Source organism: Ochlerotatus camptorhynchus, unplaced genomic scaffold (genome assembly GCF_037179485.1).
Source record: "Ochlerotatus camptorhynchus isolate MF236.1 unplaced genomic scaffold, CSIRO-AGI_Acam_v1.1 ptg000330l, whole genome shotgun sequence".
Taxonomy (NCBI): Eukaryota; Metazoa; Arthropoda; class Insecta; order Diptera; family Culicidae; genus Ochlerotatus; species Ochlerotatus camptorhynchus.
In genome coordinates, this window is record NW_027040818.1 from 5,991,947 (window position 1) to 6,005,512 (window position 13,566).

The 13,566-nt window shown below is 42.5% G+C and overlaps 1 protein-coding gene across 1 annotated transcript; it reads left to right on the forward strand.

The window, feature by feature from the left end:
* The first annotated feature begins 7,316 nt into the window (after nucleotides 1–7,316).
* Nucleotides 7,317–13,566, forward strand: LOC135708314 (guanine nucleotide-binding protein subunit beta-1-like). The gene has a single exon (XM_065230313.1). It carries the CDS (start codon nucleotides 8,440–8,442, stop codon nucleotides 9,460–9,462), a length of 1,023 nt encoding a protein of 340 aa, XP_065086385.1. The 5' UTR covers nucleotides 7,317–8,439; the 3' UTR covers nucleotides 9,463–13,566.

The following is a 13,566-nucleotide window of genomic DNA, read 5'->3' on the forward strand; positions in this document are numbered from 1 at the left end:
AAGGGACTCGAGAGTGTCCCCGATACTCGAACAACGCACATCACTCGATCCATCGTCGCCTTGACCAATCGCGTCAGTTTGTCCGGAAATCCTTACTCGTGCATAATCTGCCATAGCTGATGTCGATCGATTGTGTCGTATGCGGATTAGAAATCGATGAACAAATGTGTGGGCACGTTGTATTCGCGGCATTTCTGCAGAACCTGCCGAATCGCGAAAATTTGGTCCGTGGTAGCGCGGGCACCAATGAATCCCGCCTGGTATTGCCCCACGAACTCTCTTGCGAATGGTGACAGACGGCGGCATAGAATTTGGGAGAGTACCATGTAGGCGGCGCTCAGCAGTGTGATCGCGCGGTAGTTGCAGCAATCCAACTTGTCGCCCTTTTTGTAGATTGGGCATACGACACCTTCCATCCACTCCTCCGGTAATATCTCCTCCTCCCAAATCTTGGCAATTACCCAGTGCAGCGCTCTAGCCAGTGCTTCACCACCGTATTTCAATAGCTCACTTGGTAGTTGATCTACACCAGTTGCTTTGTTGTTCTTCAGCCGACCGATATCCTCCTCAACTTCTTGAAGATCAGGGGTCGGTAGCCTGTCGTCTTCTGCGCGTGCTCCAAGGTCTGTTGCCGTGCCACCTACGTTTTCTGCTGCTTCACCGTTGAGGTGCTCGTCATAGTACTGCTTCCACCTCTCAATCACCTCACACTCGTTCGTGAGAAGGTTACCGTCCAAGTCCTTGCACATATCGGCTTGCGGCACGTAGTCTTTGCGCGAACTATTTAGCCTCTCGTAGAACTTCCGTGTGTCGTTTACGCGGTACAGATTTTCCATCGCCTCGCGATCTCGATCTTCCTGCTGACGCTTCTTCCTTCGGAAAACCGAGTTTTGTCTGTTCCGCGCTTGTCTGTATCGCTCCACATTCAATCTCGTGCGGTGTTGCAGCATTCTCGCCCGTGCTGCATTCTTCTCCTCTACTAACAGTTTGCATTCGCCGTCAAACCAGTCATTTCTTCGGTCCGGGATTGCAGTACCTAGTGCCGCTACAGCAGTACTACCTATGGCTGAACGGATGTCCCTCCAGCCATCTTCAAGAGAAGCTGCGCCAAGCTGCTCTTCCGTGGGTAGTGCAACTTCCAGCTGCTGCGCGTAGTCCTGGGCAACTCCGGTGTCCCGTAGTTGCTCAATGTTGGGTCGTGGCGTTCGACTTCGACGTGTGTTATGCACCGTCGAGAGTTTTGAGCGCATGTATACTGCAACTAGGTAGTGGTCCGAATCTATGTTCGCACTGCGGTACGTGCGGACGTTGATAATGTCGGAGAAGAATTTCCCGTCGATTAGAACGTGATCGATTTGGTTTTCTGTGTGTTGGTCAGGTGATCTCCAGGTGGCTTTGTGGATATCCTTGCGGGGGAAACAGGTACTTCGAACTACCATACCCCGGGAGGCTGCAAAGTTCACGCATCGTTGGCCGTTGTCGTTCGATACGGCATGCAGGCTGTTTGGCCCGATTGCCGGTCTATACATTGCCTCCCGTCCTACCTGAGTTTTTGACGTCCCGTTGCGAACAGCCGTCGTACACCTGCTCCAACTGCGCATAGAACGCTTCTTTCTCGTCGTCGCGTCTCCTTTCGTGTGAGCAGTGCACGTTGATGATGTTGTAGTTATAGAAACGGCTCTTAATCCTCAACTTGCACATCCTAGCGTTAATTGGCTGGCAACCAATCACACGTTAGCGCATCTTACCCAGCACTACAAAGCCGGTTCCCAGCTCGTTGGTGGTGCCACAGCTCTGGTAGAAAGTAGCCGCTCGATGCCCGCTTTTCCATACCTTTTGACCCGTCCAGCAAAGTTCCTGCAGTGCTACGACTTCGAAGTTGCGCAACCCGGGAATCCGAGCGATTTGCAGTTCCATGTTTCCAGTCGTAGTCCTTATTTCGTCGCGTAGGTCTGTGCCGATTGTTCCGATCCGTATTTCTGTCTTCAGTATTTGCAACTTTGTTTTTTTTTCCAGGGTGGCTTGTTGGGCCTGCCCCAACCCCCTGTCTCACCGGGGGACATCGTGCACAGCTCTGTTTAGAGTCCCAAGCTGGCACTAGGACGGTGATCAGCCGCTCCTAACGTGGAGAACAGACGCCGTTTTGAGCCGCACCTCCATGCCCAAGCAACATACTTCCACCACAATGAGTTGCTGCAACTTGATTGTGACTGGAATAAGTTAGACACAAGTTACCAGAATTGTTCAGTGACAAGTGTGCTGCTAGGGTGGTGAACAGACGCTCAGGTTTGGTGAAGCATTTCCTCTATCACCGTACTATGGTTACCGCGCCAGTGTTCTCGTCGCCCCTCTTCACTTTGCTATTGCCGGACTGGCAACATTGCCCAGGCTACGCCACCCAGCTGTGTCCATGTTTCAGCTGGTAGTCTTTTGTTATCATATGACTCGAGGAGGCGTGAATTAGGAACTTGTGAGGACCAGGGCTAGGTATTCCGCTCCTTCCAGGTTGTCAACTCACCATTTTGTAACCCAAAGTGCTTGAATAAATAAACCCTAGTAAACCAATAGTAAGTATAATGGTCGCTCGCATACTATTGAAATAATTAAATGCTCTTATTTTTTAAGATCACAGTGTTTGATGGAATCTCCTCCAAAAGACCAGTTTAAGAACGTTTCTATAGTTCTCCGGACGTATTTTAGTATTTAAACCCTCCAAAACTCGAAAAACTCCGACAATTGTCAGAACTTCCACGGCCTTCTCAATTCCCTGAGCACCAATTAAGATGTACAGTGTACCTCAAAATTGAGCGTAAAGATGTCATTAAATTTTACAGGGTGACAAGTGAACCAGGAAAACCAGAAAATCCGGAAAAAAAAGTCGGGAATTTATTTTCACCAGGAAAAACCGGGAAAAACCAGGAATTTCATAAGTCAACCAGGAAAATAATCTTGTTTGTATAATTTAAATAGGTTTTCAATTTTATGTATGTCAAAGTTTCTTTTTATAATCAGGTAAATTGTAGTTTTATCATAATTTTAATATTAGCACAAAATAAAATAGTAATTTTAAATTCGCTTTTGTAATGCTAAAGTAAATAGTTTGCTTTGAGTGTAAAGTTAATTTATAAGAAAGTTCTAACAGTTTTTTTGCACTTCGACACTTGACGGGTCATACCTCTAAAAAAGTAGCAGTGACAGTGTCGCATGTCCTAACAACAACTGCCTGCGACTAGTGTTCGAGGGGCCGACAGGGCTGAATAAGGGTCAATACTAACAAAACTCTAACACTAACATGACCCCGAAACTAACGTTCATCCATTGCACTAATAGTTATAATGTAGTTGTACTTTCCTAATAACCCATCTATCACAGACAAACAGACATAACACTCGCAGGTTGTTCATCTAACACGCATTTTACGGTCAATTTGAGTGTTTTTGGTTGGTGGTGCCGCCACCTGTGGCGCGCACGGTCGGTTCCCTTGCGTTTGACGTCTGCACACTAGCGCCATCTGTTCAGTGTACTATCCATCACATGATACTCAACAGATGGCGGTAGTGTTTTAGTGACTACGTTTTGTGGAGAGAAATATCAAATGTGTTATTTCTGTTTGTCTGTGCATCTATGTTTCTTTTTCGTTGTGTGTCTGTTGGAGGGGGGGGGGAGTTAATGTAACCAATACTAATACCTTTCTCTGTTCTTTTATTCGTTTTCTATATCCCTTCACCATCACCCCATATCCCATCATCTTGACGAGAGATGAGTTACTTGCATGGTGCACGCCCAAGTCGTACTACTGGATAATATGCCGAGCGTGGTTATATCACAAAAACCACGCAGGAACGGAAATCGATGGAACTGAGGAATAATGAGGTAAATTCTACACAGTATCTTAAAGGAGCCAACTCTAAGCAGGTAATAATAGCAATTAATAATCAAACAACCATAAAAAGGTAAGAATGAATTTATTTATTTTAAATACAGTAATTACCCGATTTTGTCAGCCCCTCCGCGCTTCAGACTTTTTTCTTTCAATAATTTCACATACCCATAAATCTAAATTTTTCTCATTCATCGTTAAGAGGGATATTTAAAGTATACTTTGGTGCAATAGGTTCTAGAAGATTACTGAAAAAGGGCATTGCTTTTGTAGAACATTGGAAAACATTTTCAAAAAAGGGGGCTGACAAAATCGAGACATTACTGTATTTCATTTACATTTACATGATTTATCACATATTTCTGGAGTCATTTGCCGGTTTCTCGCGAATTGGGGCTCAGCCTGGAAAAACTAATAACAGAAACAGGTAGAGGAATAGTTCCTCTATAATTTGGTATAGTTTGTTTGCAGGATTGTTCTTTTGTTCGCGGGAGACCGGCGATTGACGTGTTTGTTTGCAGGGGCGATTGCGCCCAGATCTCGGGGTTCTCCGGATTTATGGTCGTAATCTAATACACACAGTTGATCACAATACGAGCCTAAAAGCTGCAGTGACCTAGTGAGCACCATAGCTCGAGTCGTCTGAAAGTATTGTGTATCGCATGGAGAGCCCAACCGAGATTCTAGCCTATTAAGACTGCAGTTGGTCAACTAACGAAAAAAAAAAAAAAATTTAGTAAATATATTTTGTATTTATTTTTAATTTTTTTTTTCTCGAATCAATTGCATGAATGATTTGTGCTTAATTGATAGCAGACTTAAGCAGTGCCGACGCGTAACTACTTTGAAGTACCTGTTCAACATGCTCAATAAAAAAGTTCTATTTCTAAAAACTTCAGATAAGGCCTCCGAACTTCATGCAAGTTCTACAAAATTCGGGAAAGTCTTACAAGTTTCAGGAAAATCCTGTGAACTACTGTAATTGCCTACGACGGTCAGGAAATCTCTCCGAACCTTCAAAGAAGTTCTACAAATTTCAGAGAAGTCTTACGAACTTCAGGGAAGTCCTTTAATCTTTGGAGAATAACTACGAATTCAACAGAATTTTCTACAGATTTAATGTAACTTCTACAACATTTAGGAATTAATTGTAACTTAAGGATTATCCTATGACACTTATGGATTTTTCCGAACTTCAGAGAAGTCTTCAATACTCTTAGGAAGTCCTCTGAATTTAACAAGCTCAAAAAAGTTCCTAGAACTTCCGAGAAGTCGATTGAACTACAGGTAGCCCTACGAAATTCATGGGAGCTCTCCAAACTTCAGAGAATTTCCAAGAAATTAAGGAAAGACCCACAAACTTTTGGAAAACCCTTCGATGTGTAAATTCTAAATTTAGGGTCCTCATATATTCAGTTAAGTCCTTTAAACATCAGGGAAGTCCTCAGATCTTTGAGAAAGTTCTTCGAAATTGAAGGAAGTTTTACGAACATCTGAGAATTTCTACGAACTACGATATTTAAGATATTCCTATGAATTTAAAAAAAACTCCGAACTTCAGGGAAGTCCTAAGATCTTAAAAAAAAAGTCCTTCGAACTTCGGGGAAGTCCCATGAAATTCAGGCAATACAAACTTCAATGAACCCTTCAGGAAAGACCTTAACGCTTCAGTGAAGTTCTACGAACTTTAGGGAGTTTCTATGAACTTCAGCAGTCAGTCTTTTTAATAATAAGAATTATTAAACTAGCGTTGTTTATGAAATCTTTTAATCATATGATTTTGAAATCATGTTGTAATCAATATTCCGCTAAATAAGATCCTTAATCGTTGACAATTTGCGGAAAATTTAAACAAACTGGAAATCCGTAAAATTGTTAGAAGCAAAGGTTTGTTTAAGGGGAAGTTTACCGGCCCGAAAATAAAAAAATATTTTCGGTTCGTTTTTATTTTTCTTTTTTAAAATATTGGGAAAAATTATCAAAAATCCAAGAAAATCAGTTTCTTCCTTCCTGTCAAAAATTACATGCAAAAATATTTTTTTCTACCTCATCATAAAAAAAAATTCGACCCTCAATAAAACCGAAAAGTCGATGTTTTGTGGTTTTTTGAGTCCAACTTTACGCCATAATGACTGATAAAAAATGTTTTTGCACGTGAATTTTCTTTGAAAAAAAAAACGTGATGTTTTTAGATTTTTGATGCCTTTTTTCAATATTTTTAGAAAAATCAAAACGTAATTATTTTTTCGGAGCGGTGAACTTCCCCTTAAAGAGTCCTCATTCATATCACACTTCGCAATTTCACCTTGAGATAAACTGGCTAAAAATCTCAATAATAAAGTTAAAAAAATCGCAGTTTCAAAAACAGAAATCTCAAGATTTAAGGGCTTATAGATCTCTAAATTTCAGACATTAGATAGGGCTCCGCGCTAGTCCGTCGTATCTCAGCTTTTCTTTGTCCCCTAAAATCGCTCAGTTTATGCGTCTCCAATCATCGGGAACAATATTGAGCTCCAATGTCACTTTTATTGGAACATATCCTTTTCCTGATTATAAAAGATCCATATGATGTCGTTTACTGTAGCTCTACTTGGTACGGATCCTCCTACTTAGTAACTGTGGATATCACCCTTACCTTTGTCCGTAATCGTATTTAGCTTCAGAATCAGCGGATAATTCGTTTCCCCGAAACTCCCCTCCGTTTCCATCGGATGATTAAGCCAGCCGTTTTTGCGCATAGGCCAGTTGAATTTCAGTTGAAAGCAACGCAAGACAGTCGCTCGTTCCTTTGCCTCTCCGAAATCCAAATTGTGTATCTGAAAGTCAACCATTCGACTCGACCCATTTGTCTAGACGAAAAAGAATCATTTTCTCCAACAATTTCCGTATACAGGACAGCATCGCGATGGAACGGAACGAGTTTTAATCCGACGCGGGTTTACCGGGTTTTCGAATGGCGATAACTCTTACTTGCCTCCAGTCAGCCGGAACAATGTTGTGCTCCAGAAATTGATTTACACTCTGTTAATCTATTAAATGTTGCAAATTTAGATTAGTGTTCGTAAATCTGTTCTCATGTTTTTACTAGAATTAAGATAATAAGACAAACAAAAAAGAAAATTAACGTACAAGTTGAAAGTTTATGTCATCGGTCTGGACTTCCAGTGGTAGTGACAACTGGAATGCCAGTGATATAAGCGAAAACGAGAAGAGAAGAGCGTGAGTGCCTTTCCCTTAATTGATAACACATAGTGACAGTCGACGAGTCTCTCTTCACCATAGAAGAGAGTCGAAGGACGGGCGAAGGGAGGGTAAAATGTCCCTCTTTTCCAGAGTGAGTAACCGAAAATAAAATCCCCTATCTCGCCCTGTTACCAGCGCGGTGGAAAAATCCCTTCCGTAGCAGCTCTGCTCCGGTAGAGTGCGACCAGAGAGCATAGTAGTTATTGCTTCCAGCGCGAGACCACCCTTCAATCGCAGCGGGAGCGATCCGTGTGTGGACCTCTATACATTCTGTTTCGTTTTTTAACAGTAAGGAGTGATAAAACGTCTCGGCGGAGCAGATCGATTGCGGTTTTTGCGGCGAATAATGTGCTTTGATTGATAGTTGCCAGCGAGCAAACGGCACAGGAAGCGTTCGGGCGTCCGAATATGGTATTTTCCAGCGGCGAACGGGTCCAGTAGTGCAGAAAAGTTGGATTTTCCGATTCAGGGGGCCAGGCCATCATCGGGGGAATCATCCCAATCCCATCATCATTAAAGTGAAAGGAAAGTGGAAAAGGCATTCGCCCAATCGACCCGTCGTCGTCGTCGAGAGAAGAGAGAGTGCGAGAGAAAGTGAGAGCGAGAGTAAGAGCACATTGAGAGATAGAGGTAGTAAATTGGAAGTGAGAGTGCGTAGCAAAGGCAAAGGCAAGTGAAGTGTTTGCGGCGGCCTCTTTCGCGTGAAATCAGAGGAGTATCCTCCCAATCGAGAGAGGGAGAGTGAGTGTGCCAGTGTAAAACGGAGAACGAGAGTGCAAAATCTCCACGGTTCAAAAGGTGGATATTGGATTTTTATATGTAAAGTAATATGGAGGATCTGAAAGATGGTGATATATTTTAGTGAAATGCAGAGTTAGAAACGAATTTATTTTCACGGAAAAGTGCACCAGAACGACGAAACGCTACAGGAGGACCCGATTTAGGATTAGTGATTGGAGTTGAAGCCTTTCGGGACTAGTGGTGGCAGCCGTGAAGAGTTTGACGAAATCTGCCCTCAAGTGAGTGGAGATTGTGCGAAAGCCCCAACAATTGAAAACTGCAGATAATCGATAAATCGGTGTTGAATTTTTTTCCTCTCTCTGTGGCGGTGGCACCAGAATAAAGTGTACGGGAAAAAGGCGAATCTGTCCGGAAGGAAGAAGAGAAAAAGAAGAGGAGAGAAAGTCAGCACCCCTAATTGTCCATCGGCTTTTCTTTCTCGGGATAGTTCATTACTTTGCATTACGGCAAATTAGGCAAAAGGAATCGAAAGTGTTCAGTAGCTGCTAAATCTTCCCTCTCGAGACTGCGTCAGGATGAATGAGCTGGAAGCGCTTAGACAGGAAGCGGAAACGCTGAAGAATGCGATCCGAGACGCCCGGAAGGCAGCCTGTGACACATCGTTGGTCCAGGCGACGAATAATCTGGAACCCATCGGTAGGATACAGATGCGGACCAGACGTACCCTGCGCGGTCACTTAGCTAAGATCTATGCCATGCACTGGGGCTGTGACTCCAGAAACCTGGTTTCCGCCTCGCAGGACGGTAAGCTGATCGTTTGGGACTCGCATACGACGAACAAGGTCCATGCGATCCCGTTGCGATCGTCCTGGGTCATGACCTGTGCGTATGCGCCGTCAGGTAACTTCGTTGCTTGCGGTGGACTGGACAATATTTGTTCGATCTACAACCTGAAAACTAGAGAGGGAAATGTAAGAGTATCACGTGAGCTTCCGGGACATACAGGATATCTTTCCTGTTGCCGGTTTCTTGATGACAACCAGATTGTCACCAGTTCCGGCGATATGTCCTGTGGGCTGTGGGACATTGAAACGGGCCAGCAGTGTACATCGTTCCTGGGACACACTGGCGACGTGATGGCACTGTCCCTATCTCCTCAGTGCCGTGTTTTCGTGTCGGGAGCCTGCGACGCTTCCGCCAAGCTATGGGACATCCGCGAGGGCCAGTGCAAGCAGACCTTCCCGGGGCACGAGAGCGACATCAACGCCGTTACCTTCTTCCCCAATGGGCACGCATTCGCAACCGGTTCGGACGACGCCACCTGTCGTCTGTTCGACATCCGTGCCGATCAGGAATTGGCCATGTACTCGCACGACAACATCATCTGCGGTATCACTTCGGTAGCATTCTCCAAATCCGGTCGCCTGCTTCTGGCCGGCTACGATGACTTCAACTGCAACGTGTGGGACACGATGAAGGCCGAACGGGCGGGTATCCTGGCAGGACATGACAATCGCGTATCGTGCTTAGGAGTCACCGAGAATGGCATGGCCGTTGCGACCGGTTCCTGGGATTCGTTCCTGCGCGTCTGGAACTAAGCAGCCCGTGAACGGGAGTTCAGCTACGTACACAAAACACACATCCGCACAAACACACGCCCACAGCTAAATGCATCACACACGAACACACATACAGACACAATTATTTTACAGAACAAAAGCTAGGAATCAGTCAGCGCCGACGAGGTAAACAAAAGCATTTCATCAAAGCAACCAATGCATTCAAAACACACACACACAAACATACACTCAAAAATGAGTCAAAAACGAGAAGATTGATCCTACAAAGGGAACCGAATTTTAGTTTGTTTTAAGGCGACGGATATGTGCATTTTTTTTCAAAAACAAAATGTTCTCAAAAAATTAAGTATGTTGATTCTTTAGGTTTTTAGGGACGATTAGCACAAACTTTTTTCAAAACGGAAATCTCGTTGTAATAGTTTTTAATCTTTGCGCGCAATTATTTATTTTGAAAAAAAAATCGGTTATAAGCTTTTTTACTCTACTACTATTTCCGTGCATATATTATTATATGTAGTTAAGAGGAGTCAAACAATTTTATGTTTATTTTTTTTTGTCAAAGTCGTAGATTTACCATTGTTTTTTATTTATCAAACCTAAACTATTATGTACGTGAATGTTAGACTGCAGAGGAATCTTGAACTCCCGTAAGAGAGTTCTTTTCGTTTAGTTTTTCGTTGATTATTTATGTAACAGGCAGGCTGCTCCTAGAACGACTCATCGGAGTTTGACGCACACCGGAAAGGAGTAGGCCACGCACAAACACAGAGGCCCTTGATAAATGGTTGTCAGATAGTCGTCAGCTAGTTTGACGCGCGATCAACTAGGATGGCTTCAGGGCAGCTTATTCGCGTCATAGCTGATTTCGCGTTTATTTCTTCTCGTGTATTACATTCGAGTATTGTTTAAGGGGCTGCTTTTCAGCTGTATTAGATTTTCTATTTGAAGCAAAAGTGTTATTCCTTCTATTTGTACACACAAACATATACATATATGGGAACGATAATCTATTTATACACAAACACAACTTTGTATTTATTTATATTTAGTCTGTACAATCAACCTCTATTGAGCGAGAAGGAAGCATAAAAAAGAATGGAAATTTTAAGAAGAAGAAGAAGAAGAAGGCAGTGTTGCCAGAATCGCTCCACTGTGCAAGAGCTCCCAAGGGGCGATATCTTAACGGAAATGAAATGAAAGGGTCACGCAGCAAGCGAACCCTGAAATGGCAAACCATAACGGAGTTTCCCGCTAGGATACTGAGCTTCTGCATCCGGAGGGATTCTAAGGAGGCGTAATCTTTGCGTTTTTGAGACCCATTTTATTCGGTACCAAATGCTCTCCTCATTCGAAGCCATATTAATTTACGCCGTATTTTTAGATTGTATAATGTATGTATCAGTAGTAGTGCGAAACGGAGAGAAACAATAGGATGGAGCACCTAATCATTCGCAGGGTTACCTAAATTCGAGCAAGAAATTTTGTTGCGCTAGTCAGTATCGGGTGACAGCTCCTATTCTTATCCTTGTTGTGCACTTTTTTTTCTTCTTTCTAGACTAGTCTCTGTCCAGTATTCCTTTCGCGTAGTAACAAACGAGACAACCAAAACACATACAAAATAGACAAAAGAAGCATGGTCATATCTCAAGAATTGTATGATGGAAAAAGAACAGAAAAATAGAAATGCCTATAAACTAAAATAAAAAAAAAAAACTAATGCATATAAGACCATTTTTAAAGAACATAAACCTTGATAAAAAAGGGCAGAAGTCGCATCCATAACAAGCAAAAAAATACGCATACTGTTTGAGTTGTTCTCGTAAAAGCAAAATGAACCATTACAAAATAAAAACATAAACACATATAGCGATGATAAGTGTGACATGAGTATTATAGGAAAACAAACAATGGTACAGAAAGAATGGAACGAATTAGTGCAATCAACGCACACATCGGTAAAATCTAGCGAAACTACCAAACAACAACAACAACACCGGTCTGACGCATCGGCACGCGCATCACCACACACTGGCCAGCACGCTGTGGGAAGAAAGGGCTCTCTGACACAGAAGGCGGTGCCACCGTGCTCCGTCTTGCTGACAAGTGTGTCGTCGTGCAGGCAGGTGTCCGCCGCTAGGTGGCACTGCCTGCCTCAGTATGCGTGCGCTCTGTGGTGCGTCTGGGTTGAGCCATAGCGGTCGTTGTTCTAGTAGTAGCAGCACATTTTCCACGAATTAAAACACCAGGATCCAAACGATCCTGGTGTAAAACAAAAAACCACATCCAATCCTTGAACAACGCCCTATATCGATCGACTGTGCCTAGATCCAACCGTGCGTGTGTTAGTGTATCGGAAAATGAATGTTCTTCGAACGGTTTGCAATGAGAAAGACAAATTCTTGTAAGCGCCACCCACTGCCTAGTATCTTCAAGAAACAAGAACAAAACAAAAAATTACAAAAATATGTGAAGAAAATAAGTAAACAAACTAACAAAAAGCGAATAGAAAGTGTTGAAGAGGAGAATACACACAAACACACATAACCAAACACAACATAAAATCAATTGGATGGATCAATGAGTTACTAGCAAAACGAGAATTAAAAAAAAAAACAAACAATACACACATTTTAACATAGTGTGAGTGCGCTGATTATCCTGGAAAAAGAATGCGACCCAAAACGCTACTAAAAAGCCGTTCAAACCGGGTGCTTCTAAATGTGTAAAGCATTTCAACCAACGGAGCAGCGCATTGAATGTCTATTTAAATTTTGTCACATTACGGCTTTCTGTTTCGATCGAACTTGGTTGTGGTGGGTAAATATGCGCAAAACGAGTACGGCAATCCAGACAGGCTTCACCGGTAATGAAGCGAAACGGAAAACGAGATTGCACGAAGCCGGCTTCGATTGCCGTCCTGTTCAACTGATCGAAGCATGCTTTGATCAGTGACATTTGCTGGAACTTGTGTCAGACTCCTGTCGAAATAGACAGTGGCTTTCGCCATCCGCGATCATTTTCCACAGTCGACTTCGATCGACCACAAACGTCACACCACATGCTTCATTTCATCCGTTACCTTTTTCCTCAGTGTACAAAGCATATTGACATTAGAAACAAACACACACAGAGAAAACCTTAATTATCGGTTATTGAGCTGTTTTTGATAAGAAAACACAAATCACACACACACATAAACGCGTAAACTGAAGTTATCTAGACTAAAACTATTTAAAAAAAAATGAACAAGAAAAGCGCATTATAAATACAATTCAAAAAATGGACACGCATTTAATTAATAATATTCCTAGGGGCTTTCAAACAAATACGGACGCTTGAGGACGCGTCATTTTTAAGATTTGTGTTTCTCCCAACAACTCTGAATGAGAAAATGCGAGCTGTTTAATATGTGCACTCGTGCGTATGAAAATGAAACAAGTATGAAAATTGAAATCGACCAAAAACAGACATCAACAACAACAACAACAACACGAATCGCTTAAACTACCGATTGCACTCAAACACATTCACACAAAGCAACAAGAAAATCTATTTTAAATTTTGAATGTTTGATTTCCATCCGTAAATAGTATTCATATGAATTAAAAAAAAACACACTCCACAACATCAAATCATGAAATTTGAAAATATTAATCTCACATTTTCCTAAACGCATTTTTATGAACATGAACTCTGACGAAGAAGCAGAAAACCAACCAACCAACTAACTTGAACATCAACGGAAACAAAGGGAAAGAAATAAAGACGACATTTATATAAATGAAAACAAAAAGGGGAAAATCAAATCAATCAATCGACAGAACTCGTATTAAAAACCGACGCAAAACTATTGGAACCAAATGAATACAAATTTTGAACAACGTTTCGCAAAAAAAACTCCTTCCCCGTCAGACACACACACACACACACATACATCGGCGGTGCACAAACAGAGGCCGAATCTTCTTGGTCGTGTCGGGAAATGGAAGAAGCAAACAAATTACAACACAACAAGAGCAAAATCCGTTGAACTAAAAGCTAGTGACAATTATCCGTATGTCGCGTGCGATTCGAGACGAGACGACGAGATGTGAAAATGGAACAACCGATACAGATACAAAA

Bases quoted from the DNA above. Each gene is read 5' to 3' on its own strand.
- LOC135708314 (XM_065230313.1), top strand. From the start codon at position 8,440: ATGAATGAGCTGGAAGCGCTTAGACAGGAAGCGGAAACGCTGAAGAAT.